This window comes from Scyliorhinus torazame, chromosome 6, assembly GCF_047496885.1.
Source record: "Scyliorhinus torazame isolate Kashiwa2021f chromosome 6, sScyTor2.1, whole genome shotgun sequence".
Classification (NCBI taxonomy): Eukaryota; Metazoa; Chordata; class Chondrichthyes; order Carcharhiniformes; family Scyliorhinidae; genus Scyliorhinus; species Scyliorhinus torazame.
Window position 1 is genome coordinate 87,542,548 of NC_092712.1, and position 17,702 is coordinate 87,560,249.

Sequence of the window (17,702 nt, forward strand, 5' to 3'; positions counted from 1 at the left end):
ATTCTCTGGGCCTGCAAGATTCTCAACCTCTGGGCTGGGAATTACATGGCCAGAATTACTGCTAGCAAACGTGGCTCTGATGCGGTGGACCTTGCGATGGGCCAAGGGATAACACTTTAAGGGAGTTGCTAGAGTTTCCCGCAAAGACCATTGGAGGGCAACCCTCCCAGCCCCCAAAATACATGACCATCCCACCAGACACCCACTCCACTCCGAGACTCCCTAAATAAATAGAACCCCCTCTCCCCCGCCCCCGAAGCCCAGTAGAGGGCCCTTTGTCTGGAAGCTAGAGAGCAGTCCAGACATAGGTAGTGAAAAAAACAATCACTGCTTTCGCACTCACTTGCTGGCTCAGACACAGAAAGCAGCACCGGTCAAATCCAGGAAAGAGAAAACCGGTCAGCTGAGTTTAAATCCACTCAGATCTTTCAGCAAGCCATTCATTCATTTCTCTTTGATATTGATTTTACTAGGCAGTGATTGACAACTTTCACACATACACAGCTGTCAGCATTGTTTCATTAATCTCCCTCCATGATTGAGTAACTTTGAAGTGGTCAACTAGAAACTGACGGCACTTCACTTTGTTTGGAGTGCTGCTTCCTCTGTCTGAGTCAGCAGGTATATTGCCCAGGTCACTGCTAAGCAGTGATTCTTTTTTCATTACCTCTGCCTGGACTGCTCTCTGGCTTCCAGACACGGTTGTCTCTTCTGTGGGGCTTCCTGACAGGGCACTCTCTTCTGGGGGCTTCCTGACAGGGGTCTCTCTTCTGGGGGATCTCTGGGAGGGGGGCTCCTTATTTGGGGGCTCTCTGTGGGGTCTCTTTATTTAGGGGATCTCTGTGGGGCTCTCCTTATTTAGGGGTGTCTGTTGGGTGAGGGATGGGGGGGTCGGGTTACCCCCATACTGAGGAGGAGGGAGGGACCCAAAAAATTGTGCTCGGGGTGGGCGGAGGGCTGCTGAATTGCGATGCGAGAGGATGGTTGCCGGTCGCGGGACCTTGCTATCGGGAATCACTCGCAATCCTCACCAGGCATAAATTTGTATGGTGAAGGGTTGGGAATCGCTTCCTGAGTTGCGCCACCAGTGGGAGCGTAAATCAGGTGCAATTCAGCTCCAGTGAAAGAACATAGTCTCCCAAACGGAGAATTTTGCCCATTAAACTAACTGGTCTATAGTTTCCTAGTTTCTGCATTTCTCCCTTTTTGAGCAGGATTTAACCTTTTTGGTTAAAACGGCGCCAATCAGATGGGCATCGCGCCGGCCCAAAGGTGCGGAATGCTCCGCATCTTTGGGGGCCGAGCCCCAACATTGAGGGGCGGAAATGGCGTTTGTTGCCCCGCCAGCTGGCGGAAATGGCGTTTGTTGCCCCGCCAGCTGGCGCGGAAATGCGGCGCATGCGCGGGAGCGTCAGCGGCCGCCGACAGTTTCCTGCGCATGCGCAGTGGGGAGAGTCTCTTCCGCCTCCGCCATGGTGGAGGCCGTGGCGGAGGCGGAAGGGAAAGAGTGCCCCCACGGCACAGGCCCGCCCGCGGATCGGTGGGCCCCGATCGCGGGCCAGGCCACCGTGGGGGCACCCCCGGGGTCAGATCGCCCCACGCCCCCCCCCCCCCCCCCCCCCCAGGACCCCGGAGCCCGCCCACGCCGCCTGGTCCCGCCGGTAAATACCAGCTTTGATTTACGCCGGCGGGACAGGCAATTTCTAGGCGGGACTTCGGCCCATCCGGGCCGGAGAATTGAGCGGGGGGTCCCGCCAACCGGCGCGGCCCGATTCCCGTCCCCACCCAATCTCCGGTACCGGAGACTTCGGCGGGGGCAGGGGCGGGATTCACGGCGGCCAACGGCCATTCTCCGACCCGGCGGGGGGTCGGAGAATGACGCCCCTGTAGAGGGGCAGGTAGTATTGAGGAAGCAGGCGGGCTGCAGAAGGACTTGGACACACTAGGAGAGTGTGCAAAGAAGTGGCAGATGGAATACAATGTGGAAAAATATGAGGTTATGCACTTTGGTGGGAAGAATGGAGACATAGACTATTTTCTAAATGGGATAATGCTTAGGAAATCAGCAGCACAAAGGAACTTAGGAGTCCTAATTCAAGATTCTCTTAACGTTAACATGCATGTTCAGTCTGTGGCCATCTAAAATGGCCGTCCGCAGAGTGTAAAGGGAATTGTGGTCAAGCCAGGACACAGCACAACCCCTGTGTATTGTGCAAAGGAAAACCAGACCGAATTGAAACTTGCACCTGTTAAAGGTCAATCACCAATTTCCCCAGGACAATAGACTCAAATTAAGAACCAGCAACAGTAGCAGACCCCCCGGCGCCACCTCCCCTTATTTGGAAAGGCATGCGCACTTGGAACAATAAGGACTAGGACCCGCCCAGCCATCAAGGTACCCGCCCCTAATTGGCCGGTATTGATCAGAGTGATCGAGACCCTATTGATCCATTGGATCCTGAGTTAACCCCGCCCAAAAGGGTGGGAAAGAGAAGAAGGATAAGAAGCCCTGCGGACTAGGGATCGGCCTCTTTTGGGACTGGCCTGTGCCCACTCCAATTGCAGCATAACGACTAGCCAAGTTCAAGACCACAATCGCTACTTGAGGCACAGCCAAGACGAACCTGACGATTTCCAGCCAACATACGTGGGGACTCAGATAAAGGCCTTATCTACCCACACAGAGCCAGTCATCCAGAAGTTAAGTAAAGGTCATCTTAGTTGATAGGTGTAGTTTAATACGCAGCCGCGTGTATCATTGCACAGAGAGATAAGTCTTGTGTTTAATAATAAACTGTCTTTTGAACTAACATACTAGTTGTGTGGTCATTTGGTCAATACAATAAACATACTCGCTGCTTGTGGTTTGTAAATAGAAGTAGCAACAAGTCGGCAGTTAGGAAGGCAATGCAATGTTAGCATTCATGTCTAGAGGGCTAGAATACAAGAGCAGGGATGTACTTTTGAAGCTGTATATGGCTCTGGTCAGACCCCATTTGGAATATTGTGAGCAGTTTTGGGCACCGTATCTAAGAAAGGATGTTCTGGCCTTGGAAAGGGTCCAGAGAAGGGTCATAAGAATGATCCCTGGAACGAAGAGTGATGTGTTGGGTGTTCTGGATCACAAACAGGTCACCAACACTGGAAGTGGTGCAACTCTATTTTATTATAAGGTTAACTATATTAACATACTTGAACTGTGGGTAAATGCAATACCAGCTTTAACTGTTGACCCTTGCCTAGTCCTAACCAGGTGATGCACTCAGCACATGGTGAATGTCTGTGTTGCAGGCTGTGCTCTGTGCTCCGAGCTGGCTGCTACTAGAATGAGCAGGAACTCTCCTGTTCCCTGTCTTTATAGTGCGTGTGCTCTCACTGGTGATTTGCTGCGGTGTTGTGTATGCTGATTGGTCCCACTGCATGTCCATCAGTGTGTGTGTGTGGCTGCACCATGATATACTGGTGTATATTATGACAAAGAGCTTGTCATCTAAGGAGTGGTTGAGGACTCTGGGTCTGTACTCGGAGTTCAGAAGGATGAGGGGGGATCGTATTGAAACTTACAGGATACTCAAGGGGCCTAGATAGAGTGGATGTGGAGAGGATCTTTCCACTAGTAGGCAAAACTAGAACTCAAGGGCACAGCCTCAGACTGAAGGGATAATCCTATAAAACTGAGATGACAAGGAATTTCTTCAGCCAGAGGGTGGTGAATCTGTGGAACTCTTTGCCGTAGAATGCTGTGGAGGCCAAATCACTGAATGTCTTTAAGACAGAGATAGATAGGTTCTTGATTAACAAAGGGATCAGGGGTTATGGGGATGAGAAAAATATCAGCCATGATTGAATGGCGGAGCAGACTCGATGGGCCGAGTGGCCTAATTCTGCTCCTATGTCTTATAGTCTTCTGGTTTTATGCTACAAAACTAATTATTTTAGTTCTGCCCATCCGCTTTTGCAAAAACAGTTTCTGAAGATTGCGTACACATTGCTGATACAACATTTTATTCCATTTTATAAATCACAAATGTGACTGGCAATAAAACCTGTGTTTCACTTTTCCATTAGTTTCAGCTTTATTGATTTAAAGTGCTTCACTAAATTAAATTCATCATTTGATACAAATAGATATTTAAATTATTAGTCTGAAAAACTGTATGATCATGTAAGATATAGTAACTGTTCTTTAAAATGTAATTGTTTTATATTCATATCAGGAAGTTGTGGAAGACCTATTGGACTTGGATGTGTCGGTAACAGAGACCAAAGAGTTTATTCAATTTGTTAGTGGTGCACAAATTCTACCGGGATCTGTCCCTCTTGCTCATAGATATGGTGGCCATCAGGTAAAGTGGGATTGTATTATGTATCCTTTCTAAATAACTTAAAATTTACCCTGTTATTTCTACTTTGTTTGAGAGAGGAGAAGTGATTTGATGTCTAATAAGGTAAATAGTGATGTTGCTTAGAAGTTAATTATTTTTCATCGATATATCTGGTATTCTTATGGTGTAACATAATGCAGATAGGTGGAAAAGGTTGTGAGAACTTTGTAGATTTCACCAGTAAAATGCATCAGTCACAAAATAAAACTCATCAGTGTAAGATCTATCGAGGCTAGATTTTGGAGATTAGTTTAAGTCTCTTTAGTCATCTCCAGTTCAGTTGTCATTCAGTTGTCCTCGTATTGTTTAAGTATTGAAAGATCAGTGATCCACTAAGATACAACTTTCTAGTTGTTTCATTTGTGCAGTTGACTGACTTGAGTAGCTTTGACAAAAGTCATGAAGCAGGTCACTATCTTGCCTTGGCCAAGAAATTGTGCATAGCTGGAAAGTATAAAGAAGGTGAGGTATAAGTTAAAGTTAAAGTCAGGGACGTACTTTCATAAAGATTGTAATATAAAATATTCATAGTTTTGGGTAATAGTTGTACCTTACTTCAGTAAGACATCAGGGCTAGAGTTTTCTGGCCGTTTACGGTGGCGGGATTTTCCGGTCCTGCCGATGACCCCCCCCCCGCCGCGGGTTTCCCATTGGTGAGAGGTGCATTTAATGGGAAAACTCTGTGACAACGGCGGGACCAGAAGATCCCGCCACTGGCCAATGGCAGGCCGCTTTCACGGTGAGTTGCCCAGAAAATCCCACCCAGGTTCTTATCTTCCTTTTCTTCTTATCATGCAATGTTTCTTGTCATTTTATTTTTTAGTGGTTGGATATTATATGTAATGAGAACTGAGGAAGCATATCTGCCATGATAATCCCATTACAATGCAATATTTTGATAGTTAAGTTTTCCCAAATTGAGAACTATGAAGGAACATTCACGTTTATTGAACTAAGTTACCAGTAGGGAGTCAAGAGTTCTTATGGTGGTCAGGCAGGAAAGTGGAGTTAATGCCACAATCATATCGGCCTATGATTTTAATGAATGGTGGAGAGGCTCGAAGAGGTGAATGGCTTATTCTTGCTCCTATTTCTTATGCTCTTTGTTCTTATGTTTTGTTTACCTAGTGATAATTTGCAAATATATTCAACACTCTTGAGGGTTTGAGGAATGTTGGATCAAGTTTAGATGTTGCAGTATTAAGAAAACTAACATCGCAGGAGTACTTCAACTAGAAAATACTTCAATAGGAAATACTGATTATTCTCCAAAATATGCCTTTTTACTAAAAAAGTATAATTGACATAGCTGTCCGTTTTCTTCATAAGTTTACAGGAGATTGCATTTCATGTAAATTGCTTGTTGACCTAAAAATAAGTACAATTCCTATAGGAGTTATTCTGCAATGTAGTGAATCCATCGTGTTCAGTTCTTCTTATGGAAATTGTGATTGCATATTTTCAACAACACCAGTGACTTTGTATATCACACAGTATCCAGTGGAAATCGGGAACTGAGACTGTCAAAATAAGATCATCGCTTTCAACTGCGTTAAATGTCTGTCTTGAAATGCCTAAACCAAGAGAATTAACATTGGCTGAATATACAATATTCTTTTCAATAAACTCTGGGCGGGATTCTCCCAGCAGGGGCGGGATTCTCCGACACCCCGCCGGGTGAGAGAATCGCCGGGGATCAGCGTGAATACCGCCCCCGCCGTCCTCCCAATTCTCCCGCCCCCCCCAAAACCGGCGTGGCGTGAGTCGCTCCGCCCACCTCGGCGAATGGCGGGGTACGGCGCGGCTCAATGGGCCCCGGGGCTGTCCGGATTCTCCGGCAGGCGATGGGCCGAAGTCCCGCCCGTTCTATGCCGGTCCCGCCGACATAAATTGGACGTGGTCCCTTAGCGGCGGGACCTGGCGGCGCGGGCGGGCTCCCAGGTTCATGGGCGGTCACGGGGGGGATCAGGCCCCGGGAGGTGCCCCCACGGTGGCCTGGCCCGCGGTCGGGGCCCACCGATCCGCGGGCGGGCCTGTGTCATGGGAGCACTCTATTCCTTCCGCACCGGAACTGTGGTCACCCGCCATTCCCAGTACGGAAGTGACTCCATGTGCGCATGTGCGGGGATGACGCCAGCACGCGCTGGCGCTCCCGCGCTGCCGCCGACTCACGCCGTCCGGCGGAGGCCCTTTGGCGCCGGTTGGCGTGGCACCAGGCCCCTATCCCGCCCGGCGGCGGGGCGCCAACCACTCCGGGGCGGGCCTAGCCCCTGAAGGTGCTGAGGATTCCACACCTTTGGGGCGGCATGACGCCGGAGTGGTTCACGCCACACCGTCCCGCCCCACCGGGTACGGGAGAATCCCGCCCTGGGAGTGTAAGTGCCGACGCCGGAGTAAAAACCGGAGTGTTTTACTCCAGCGTCGGCGCCAGTTTGCAGACCCCTATTCTCCCCCCCTCCGTGGGGCTAGCAGGGGCGTCGTGCGATTTACGGGGACGGGGCCTCGGCGGGCATCAGAGACCCGGCGGCGCGTAAAAGTCCCGCGCCTTGGGTCCCGCGCATGCGCAGTTGGGCCGGCGCCAACTAGCGCCTGCGCGGTGGCCGTCCTCCCCCAGGCCGCCCCGCACAAACATGGCGGATGGATCCAGACTCGCCGGCGGAAGAAAGGAGGCCTGCCGACAGAGAGGTCGGCCTGCCGATCGGTTGGGCCCGATCGTGTACCAGGCCACTCCAGAGGCCTCCCCCGGGAACGGAGCCCCCCCCCCCCCCAAGCCTTCGTGACAATTACCTGCCGGCAGCGACCAGGTGTGGACGGCGCCGGCAGGATTAGGCCGTTTACGCGTGGCCGTTCGGCCCATTCGGGCCGGAGAATCGTTGCTCGCTGTTTGCGGCAATTCTCCGAGCGGCCCGGCCCGATTCGCGCGGCACTGGTTTCTCGTGGGTGGGAGAATCTCGTGCGGGGGTCGGGGCGGCGTGGCACGATTCGCGCACCGCCCCGGCGATTCTCCCGCCTGGCGGGGGGGGGGGGGGGGGGGGGGGGGGCGGAGAATACCGCCCGACATGTTTTCTAAGAGACGGGCAGCAAACTAGCTAACAGTTTGTACTATATTATATCTTAATTTAAGTACTTTGTACCGTTAGAATGTTATAGAGATACGTTGAATGTTATAGAGTTAGAATGTTATACGTTAGCATGTTATAGAGATACCTTTTACAAAACCAGGCAGAGAATATTTGTGGCACGTTAGCACAGTGGCTATCACTGTTGCTTCACAGCGCCAGGGACTTCCCTTGCACCCCCTTCCCTCCCCTCCTCCCCCTATTGTTAATCGGTCTCCATCTTGGCCCCTTCTTCCGCCATGGGTGCTGTATTCTTTCTTTCATTTTGTGATTATTGCTGTTGCCCCTATGGCTTTGCTGGAGGGGCTCTCTGCTCCCCCCCTCGCTCTTTTCCCATGTCCCTTGCTGATACTTCCCTGGATTCTCTGGCGTGCAATTAAGGAAGCAAAAGCAAGGGCATCGGCCCTCTTCCTCATATGTAGTTCTGGTTGGTTCGACACCCTGAAGACTGCCACTCTCGGGCACGGCTCCACCTTCACCCCACAACCTGGGACATCGCCTTGAAGAAGGCTGTCCAGAATCCGACAAGTCTGGGGCAAGCCCAGAACATGTGGGCGTTGTTGGCCTTGCCTCCCTGACACCGCTCATATTTATCCTCCACCTCCAGGAAGAAACTATTCATTTGAGTTCTGGTTAGGTGCGCTCTGTGCCTAAACTGCATGAGGCTTAGCCTTGCACAGGAGGAGTTGGAGTTAGCCCTACTTAGTGCTTCGCTCCAGAGTCCCCACTCGACTTCTGTCCCAAGTTCGTCCTCCCATTACTGTTTTGCTCTGTCTAAGAATGTTATCAAACTTTCTAAACGTCGTCCATAAATGTCCCCACAGTTCCCCTTCTCCATCCTGTCCGCGTCCAGTAGTTCCTCCAGCAATATGTCTCTCGGGGACCTAGGGGACCTCGTTGTCTCCTTGTGGAGAAAGTTTTTGATTTGTAAATGTCGGAGCTCTTGTCCATTCGGTAGCTCCAGTCTCTCCGTTAGCTCGTATAGGGTTGCGAGTCTGTCCACCATGTAAAAATCCCCGATCGCTAGCGTCCCTCCTGTCCTGTCTTTACTTCTTAAAAGTGGCGTCTAGCATGGCCAGTGGGAACTTGTGGTCACCACAGATGGGGGCCATGGTGGACATCTCGGTTAAGCCAAAATGTTGTCTCACCTGGTCCCATGTTTTCAACGTCGCTCCCACCACTGGATGTGTATTTTGCTGGAGGATGGGAGCGCTGCCGTGGCAAGGGCTCGAAAGGTCGTTCCCTTACAGGAGGACTCCTCCAGCCTTACCTATTCCATGCTTGGTTCCCTTTCCCATCCCCTCACTTTCTCGGCGGTGGCTGCACAGTGGTAGTATTGCAGTATCCGAGATGTAGAGGAGCAGGTCATCAACATAGAGTGAGACTCTGTGCTCTCTGCCTCCTCTTCGGATGCCCTTCCAGCCTATCGCATCTCACAGCGCGATCACCAGGGGTTCAATTGCCAGGGCGAACAGGAGCAGGGACAGCGGGCATCCCTGCCTGGTGCCTCTGTACAGCAGGAAGTATTCAGAACTGGTGGTGTTGGTCTGAACGCTTGCCCTGGGGCATTGTACTGACGTTTCACCCATGAGGTGAACCCCGTCTATAGCCTAAACCGATCGAGTACCTCAATGAGGTACTTCCATTTGGCTTTCTTGAAGGCCTTTTCTGCGTCCAAGGAGATGATCACCTCTGGTGTTCTCTCCCCGGACGGGGTTAGTATCACGTTCAACAGCCGTCTGATGTTCGTAGTTAGCTGTCTACCCTTGACAAAGCCTGTTTGGTCCTCTGCGACCACTTCTGATACGCAGTTTTCCAGTTTCTTGGCCAGCACTTCCGTCAGTATTTTTGCATCTACGTTAAGCAGTGAAATGGGTCTGTATGATCTGCATTGCGTCAGGTCTTTGTCTTTTTTGGGTATCAGCGATATGGTGGCCTGTGTTAGCGTAAGAGGCAGACTGCCCCTTGCTAGCAAGTCCGCGAACATCTCCCGTAGGTACGGGGCAAGAGCTTGTGCAAATTGTTTATAGAAGTCCACCGGGAACCTGTTGGGTCCTGGCAGCTTCCCCGCCTGCATGGAGTCGATGCTCTCCATGACCTCTCCCAGTCCTATGGTGCCTCCAGTTCCCTCCGCCTATCGACCCCCATGACTGGCAGGTCTATTCCATCGAAGAACCGTTTAATCTCTGAGTCCCCGTCGGGGAGCTCAGAGGTGTGCAGTCCCCTGTAGAAGGCCTCAAATGCTTGGTTGACCTTTTTTGTTTCAGCTACCCGTTCGCCTCTGCTATCCTTTACCTGGGCTATCTCCCTCGCGGCTTCCTGCTTTCTCAGCTTGTGAGCCAACAAGTGGCTAGCCTTCTCTCCATGCTCATAAAAGGTCCCCCGTGTTGTGGCGGGGTTGGTGCACTGCCTTCCTGGTGGATAGAATGTTAAAGTCCATCTGCAGCTTTTTCCCCTCGGCCTGAAACTCTACGGTTGGGACCTCAGTGTATTTTCTATCGACCTCCATGGTGGAGTCGATCAGTTGTTGCTTGGCCACCCTCTCTTCCCTGTCTCTATGAGCTTTGTAGGCTACGATATCTCCTCCAATCACTGCCTTCAGTGTCTCCCAGAGAACGTGGAAGGTGAGACTTCCCCATACTGGTTGTTAGTGATGTACGCGCTTATGACTTGTGATGTTTTCTGGCAGAAGACCCTGTCGGCCAAGAGGTCCGTGTCCAACCTCCAAATGGGGTGTTGGGCCCGGCCCGTTTCCAACCTCGCATCTATGTAGTATGGAGATGGCTTGGAATATAAAAGCAGGGATGTACTTCTGAAGCTTTATAAAGCATTAGTTAGGCCCCATTTAGAATACTGTGAGCAATTCTGGGCCCCACACCTCAGGAAGGACATACTGGCACTGGAGCGGGTCCAGCGGAGATTCACACGGATGATCCCAGGAATGGTAGGCCTAACATACGATGAACGTCTGAGGATCCTGGGATTATATTCATTGGAGTTTAGGAGGTTGAGGGGAGATCTAATAGAAACTTACAAGATAATGAATGGCTTAGATCGCGTGGATGTAGGGAAGTTGTTTCCATTAGCAGGGGAGACTAGGACCCGGGGGCACAGCCTTAGAATAAAAGGGAGTCACTTTAGAACAGAGATGAGGAGAAATTTCTTCAGCCAGAGAGTGGTGGGTCTGTTGAATTCATTGCCACAGAAGGCGGTGGAGGCCGGGACGTTGAGTGTCTTTAAGACAGAAGTTGATAAATTCTTGATTTCTCGAGGAATTAAGGGCTATGGAGAGAGAGCGGGCAAATGGAGTTGAAATCAACCATGATTGAATGGTGGAGTGGACTCGATGGGCCGAATGGCCTTACTTCCGCTCCTATGTCTTATGGACTATCGCGGAGTATTCCGATCTTACTGTTATTGAAAACACCGATTTCGAGGACTTCCGGGTGCGGCTATGCAGAGCTAGGTCGCATATTCGGTAGCTCCCGCTTGGAACAGACTTTTGGGCTCTTTTACAGGGCCCCCACGGCATTTGTTTGATATTTCCCGGTGTGGCAAGAAGACTGCAGCATTCCCCTGACAGTGTCCCCCAGGAGTGTTGTGTCTTTTGGCTACCAGACCCGGCAGAAACAGTAAAAGATTTGGCTTTGGCTGCAGGTTTAGACAAAAGCCTCTTCCAGCATGCAGGCGGGGGAAGGACAAGCTTAAAGCTGCAATCTGACTTGACTCTATCAAAGGTGAATTCTAGCAGCAGAGGGAACAACTGTGAAAAGATCTACCAAGGCCATTGAAGAAGCAGGGACGAGGCTTCCGGTGGCGGCCATGGAGGAGTAGGTCGCGCATTCGGCAGCTCCCGTCTGGAACTGACTCTCAGACCTTTTTCAGGAGTTTCCGTAGACTTTTTAAACTGACCAAAGTGTAACGGCCAAAGGAGCGGCACTGGAGCAACGGGAGAAGCGAGGGAAAGAAAAAAAATGGCGGCGGCCAGGGACAAAGAGGAGCTGCAGGAGTTCATCAAGCGCTGCTTCAAGGAGCAGCGCGAGGAGATGCGCAAGGAGATGTTGGCGCCTATGCTTTCGGCAATTAAAGGACTCGTGATCACCCAGAAGGTCCACGAAGCTAAGATCCAGGAGGTACAGAAAAGAGTCAGTCAGAACGAGGACGAGCTCGTGGGCCTGGCGGTGAGAGTGGAGCAGAACGAGGCGCTACACAAGAGGTGGGCGGGAAGACTCGAAGACCTGGAGAACAGGTCGAGGAGAAAGAATCTGCGAATCCTGGGTCTCCCTGAGGGAGTGGAGGGGGCTGATGCCGGGGCATACGCGAGCACGATGCTCGAGGCGATAATGGGCACGAAGGCCCCTTCGAGGCCGCTGGAGTTGGACGGGGCACATCGGGTGCTGGCGAAGAAGCCCCAGGCAAATGAGCCGCCAAGGGCGATGGTGGTGAGGTTCCACCGGTTCACGGACAGAGAGTGGGTCCTGAGATGGGCCAAGAAGGAGCGGAGCAGTAAGTGGGACAATGCAGAGATCCGAATATACCCGGACTGGAGCACGGAGGTTGCAAAGCGGAGAGTGGGTTTCAACCGGGCCAAAGCGGCGTTGTACCGGAAAGAAGTGAAATTCGGAATGCTGCAGCCAGCGCGACTGTGGGTCACATACAAGGGCCAACACTATTACTTCGAAACGGCTGAAGAGACGTGGACCTTTGTACAAGCCGAAAAGTTGGACTCTAACTGAGCGTTTGTGAGGGTAGGGGGGATGTTTGAGGTTTGATGTGTGATGGTTGTTGTATATAGGGGGTCAATCACGCGCAGGAAATGTTACATGGGCTGGGGGAGAGAGACAAGGCCGCGACAGGAGCTGCGCCAGAGGGCGCGGAGCGGGCTTTGGAAAGCACGGGGTGTTTTCCTGCGCGCGGGAAGAAAGGCGGGAAGGGGAACGAAGGAATGCATATGGATTGGGAGACTCCCACGCGGGGAGGTCAATGGGACAGCGGGGGAAGCCGGGGTCAGCAGGCGTCAGCTGACTTACGGGAGTGACATGGGGGGAGCAAAAAAACTAGACGGGTCTAGCGGGGGGAGGGGAGGGGGGGAGGGGGGGGGGAAAGTGTTGCTGCTGCACTGGCCGAAAGGGAATGGGACACAGAAGAGGTGGTCGGGACGGGGATCCCCCCTCTGGGGGACTGGAGGGTGAGGGAGGCGTGGACACGGGACCGGCCCAGAAAAGGAGATGGCTAGTCGGCGGGGCGTGGGGGGGTTGAGAGCCCCTCCAATCCGGCTGATAACGTAGAATGTAAGGGGCCTGAATGGGCCGGTGAAGAGTGTTCGCGCACTTAAAGGGACTGAAGGCGGACGTGGCCATGCTCCAAGAGACACACCTGAAGGTGGCGGACCAGGTCAGGCTAAGAAAGGGATGGGTAGGACAGGTATTCCACTAGGGACTGGATGCGAAGAATAGAGGGGTGGCAATATTGGTGGGAAAGAGGGTGTCATTTGAGGCCAAGACTATTGTAGCGGACAATGGAGGGCGATATGTAATGGTGAGCGGTAGGCTGCAAGGGATGTGGGTGGTGTTGGTAAACGTATATGCCCCGAACTGGGATGATGCAGGATTCATGAAGCGCATGTTGGGGCACATTCCGGACCTGGAGATAGGAGGCCTGATAATGGGAGGGGACTTCAATACAGTGTTGGATCCAGCACTAGATCGCTCCAAATCAAGGACTGGAAAGAGGCCGGCGGCGGCCAAGGTACTTAGGGGATTTATGGATCAGATGGGAGGAGTGGACCCATGGCGGTTTGCAAGGCCGCAGGCCAGGGAATTTTCTTATTTCTCCCATGTACACAAAGCCTACTCCCGGGTGGATTTCTTTGTTCTGGGTAGGGCGCTCATCCCGAGGGTGGAGGGGACGGAGTATTCGGCCATAGCCGTTTCGGACCATGCCCCACACTGGGTGGAACTGGAGCTGGGAGAGGAGAGGGACCAACACCCGTTGTGGCGGCTGGATGTGGGACTGCTGGCGGACGAGGTGGTGTGTGGGAAGGTGAGGGGGTGTATCGAAAGGTACTTGGAGGCCAACGACAACGGGGAGGTGCGGGTGGGGGTGGTATGGGAGGCGTTGAAGGCGGTAACCAGGGGAGAGCTCATTTCCATTAGGGCTCATAGGGAGAAGACAGAGGGTATGGAAAGGGAGAGGTTAGTGGGGGAGATTTTGAGAGTGGACAGGAGATACGCAGAGGCCCCGGAGGAAAGATTACTTGGGGAAAGACGACGACTCCAGACGGAGTTTGACCTGTTGACCACAGGGAAGGCGGAGGCACAGTGGAGGAAAGCGCAGGGGGCGACCTACGAGTATGGGGAAAAGGCTAGTCGGGTGCTGGCACACCAGCTCCGTAAGAGGATGGCAGCGAGGGAAATAGGGGGAGTCAAAGATGGAAGGGGAGCCACGGTTCGGAGTGCGACGAAAATAAACGAGATATTCAAGGCCTTTTATGAAGAGCTGTACAGATCCCAGCCCCCAGCGGGGGAAGAGGGGATGAGACGATTCCTAGATCAGCTGAGATTCCCGAGGGTGGAGGAGCAAGAGGTGGCTGGTTTGGGGGCACCAATTGAGTTGGAGGAGCTGAGCAAGGGTTTGGGGAGCATGCAGGCGGGGAAGGCCCCGGGACCGGACGGATTCCCGGTGGAGTTCTACAGGAAGTACGCAGACCTGTTGGCCCCGCTACTGGTGAGGACCTTTAATGAGGCAAGAGAGGAGGGGACCCTGCCCCCGACAATGTCGTAAGCGACAATTTCTTTGATCCTAAAGCGGGACAAGGACCCACTGCAATGTGGATCGTACAGGCCGATCTCGCTCCTCAATGTGGATGCAAAGTTGCTGGCAAAAGTGCTGGCCACGAGGATCGAGGACTGTGTCCCGGGGGTAATCCACGAGGACCAGACGGGATTTGTAAAGGGCAGGCAACTAAACACCAATGTGCGGCGGCTCTTAAACGTGATAATGATGCCATCGGAAGAGGGAGAGGCGGAGATAGTGGCAGCTATGGACGTGGAGAAGGCCTTTGACTGAGTAGAGTGGGAGTACCTCTGGGAGGTGCTGCGCAGGTTTGGGTTCGGGGTAGGGTTTATCAATTGGGTTAAGCTCCTTTACAGAGCCCCGATGGCAAGTGTAGTGACGAACCGGCGGAGGTCGGAGTACTTTCGACTGCACCGAGGGACGAGGCAGGGGTGCCCCCTGTCCCCCCTGTTGTTCGGATTGGCGATCGAACCATTGGCCATGTCATTGAGGGAGTCTAATAAATGGAAGGGGGTGGTCCGAGGGGGAGAAGAGCATCGGATGTCGTTATATGCGGATGACCTGTTGCTGTACGTGGCGGATCCAATGGAGGGGATGGTGGAGGTCATGCAGACTCTAAGGGAGTTTGGGGAGTTTTCGGGCTATAAGCTCAATGTAGGGAAGAGTGAGCTCTTTGTATTACAGGCGGGGGACCAAGAAAGAGGGATAGGGGACCTACCGCTGAGGAGGGCGGAGGGGAGCTTTCGGTATCTGGGGATCCAGATAGCCAGGAGTTGGGGGACCCTACATAAACTGAATCTGACGAGGTTGGTGGAGCAAATGGAGGAGGATTTCAAAAGATGGAACATGTTACCGCTCTCGCTGGCGGGTAGAGTGCAGTCGGTCAAAATGGTGGTCCTTCCGAGGTTTCTGTTTGTGTTTCAGTGCCTTCCCATCGTGATCACTAAGGCCTTTTTTAAGAGAGTAGGCAGGAGTATTATGGGGTTTGTGTGGGCAAATAAGACCCCGAGAGTAAGGAGAGGGTTCCTGGAACGCAGTAGGGACTGAGGAGGGTTGGCGCTGCCCAACCTGGGGAGCTACTACTGGGCAGCAAATGTGTCGATGATCCGCAAGTGGGTTATGGAGGGAGAGGGGACGGCATGGAAGAGGATGGAGATGGCGTCCTGTAAAGGAACGAGCCTGGGGGCGTTAGTGACGGCACCGCTGCCGCTCTCGCCGACAAAGTATACCACTAGCCCGGTGGTGGCCGCAACGCTAAGGATCTGGGGCCAGTGGCGACAGCACCGGGGTGCAATGGGAGCATCGGTGTGGTCCCCGATCAGGGGTAACCACCGGTTTGTCCCGGGGTAGATGGACGGGGGGTTCCAGAGCTGGCATCGGGCAGGGATTGGAAGAATGGGGGACCTGTTCATCGACGGGACGTTTGCGAGCCTAGGGGCACTGGAGGAGAAGTTCGAGTTGCCCCCGGGAAATGCCTTTAGATTTATGCAGGTGAGGGCTTTTGTGAGGCGACAGGTGAGGGAATTCCCGTTGCTCCCGGCACAAGAAGCTCAAGATAGGGTGATCTCGGGTGTATGGGTCGGGGAGGGCAAGGTGTCGGAAATACACCCGGAGTTGAAAGAAGCGGGGGAAGCGCTGGTAGAAGAGTTGAAGGGTAAATGGGAGGAGGAGCTGGGGGAGGAGATCGAGGAAGGTCTGTGGGCTGATGCCCTAGGTAGGGTTAATTCCTCCTCCTCGTGTGCCAGGCTCAGCCTGATACAATTTAAGGTGGTCCACAGAGCGCACTTGACGGGGGCGAGGTTGAGTAGGTTCGTTGGGGTAGAGGATAGATGTGGAAGGTGCTCAGGGAGCCCGGCGAACCATGTCCATATGTTTTGGTCATGCCCGGCACTGGAGGAGTTCTGGAGAGGAGTGGCGGGAGCAATATCTCAGGTGGTGAAAGTCCGGGTCAAGCCAAGCTGGGGGCTAGCAATATTTGGAGTAGTGGACGAACCGGGAGTGCAGGAGGCGAAAGAGGCCGGCATTCTGGCCTATGTGTCCCTAGTAGCCCGGCGAAGGATCTTGCTAATGTGGAAGGAGGCAAAGCCCCCCAGCCTGGAGGCCTGGATAAATGATATGGCTGGGTTCATAAAGTTGGAGAGGATTAAGTTTGCCTTGAGAGGGTCTGCGCAGGGGTTTTACAGGCGGTGGCAACCGTTCCTAGACTATCTCGCGGAGCGTTAGAGGAAGGTCGGTCAGCAGCAGCAGCAACCTTGGGGGGGGGGGCGTCCTGGGAGGGGGGAGGGGGGGCGGGGGGAGGGGGGGGGGGCGTCCTGGGTGGGGGGGGGGGGGGGGGGAGAGGGGGGACTGCCTGGGAGGGTGGATGAGCAAGAGATAACATGAAGGATTGGGGAAACTGGCATGTACGGGTGTGGGCCAGTGTACAAAGCTGTGTATATATATCATTTTGCCATGTATATATACCTTGCTCTGCGCGATTTCTCGTTTTTTTTTGTTACGGAGGGGGGGATGTTATTGTTTGTAAGGGAGAAAAATTGTGTTAAAAAACTTTAATAAATATATTTTAAAAAAAAAGAAAACACCGATTTCCCCACTGCAAATTTTATACCTTGTGCACCGGTGAGAAGAACGGGAATTCCTTCTCAGCAGGGTGTAGGAACCGCCATAGGTCCACTGTCCCCATCTGCTTCATGAATGCTCCCAGTTCCCTAACCATGCCTGTCTTTTTCCCCGTTTTGGGGTTCAATCGGTCTGTCAATGAGTCCTGTACACAGTTAAATTTCCCTCCCATGATCAGTCGGGATGTGTTGATTTCCGGGATTTCTGCCATGGTCTTCTTTATGAAATCTGTGCCGTCCCAGTTGGGCACATACACGCTTACCTGGACTATGGGGCACTGCTGACCATTATGTACCGTCCCCCTGGGTCCGTGACCATCCTTGCCGCCGTAAACACCGTCCTCTTGCTAATCAGTATAGCTACCCCCTTAGCCCTCGTCCTGTAACATGAATGGTACGTCTGTCCCACCCAGCCCTTCCTTACCCACAGTCTGTCCTTCTCCCTCAGATGTGTCTCTTGAAGGAAGACTATGTCGGCTTTCAAACTTCTTAAATGGGTGAAGACTCTGGATCTTTTCACTGGGCTGTTAAGTCCCCTGACATTCCAGGTGACAATCCTGGTGGGGGGTTTTTGTCCCCCGTCTCCCCCCTTACGTCCCCCTTCATGTCGATGTTCCCCCCCCTTTGCCAGGCGCTCCCTCCCTGCTGGGAGTTGCACCACGGCCCACCTTGCTATCATACTTCCTGTGCTAGTTATCCCCACTACTGACCCCCCTCCCGGAACTGATCTTACCCCGTCCCATGTCCGCTAATTATCCGTTCCCTCTGTCTGTGCCTCACCTTCT

The 17,702-nt window shown here is 52.8% G+C and overlaps 1 protein-coding gene across 3 annotated transcripts in view; it reads left to right on the plus strand.

Moving 5' to 3' along the window:
• LOC140424881 (protein adenylyltransferase SelO-like) overlaps positions 1-17,702 on the plus strand; it is a 132,387-nt gene that overhangs the window by 22,977 nt on the left and 91,708 nt on the right. For all 3 annotated transcript variants that reach the window (XR_011947716.1, XM_072508429.1, XM_072508430.1), the window contains exon 3: positions 4,218-4,346. Coding sequence is in view for 2 of the 3 variants with exons in the window: in XM_072508429.1 (XP_072364530.1) it covers positions 4,218-4,346 (129 nt within the window). In the remaining variant the exon portion in view is untranslated. The remainder of the gene's footprint in view (positions 1-4,217; positions 4,347-17,702) is intronic.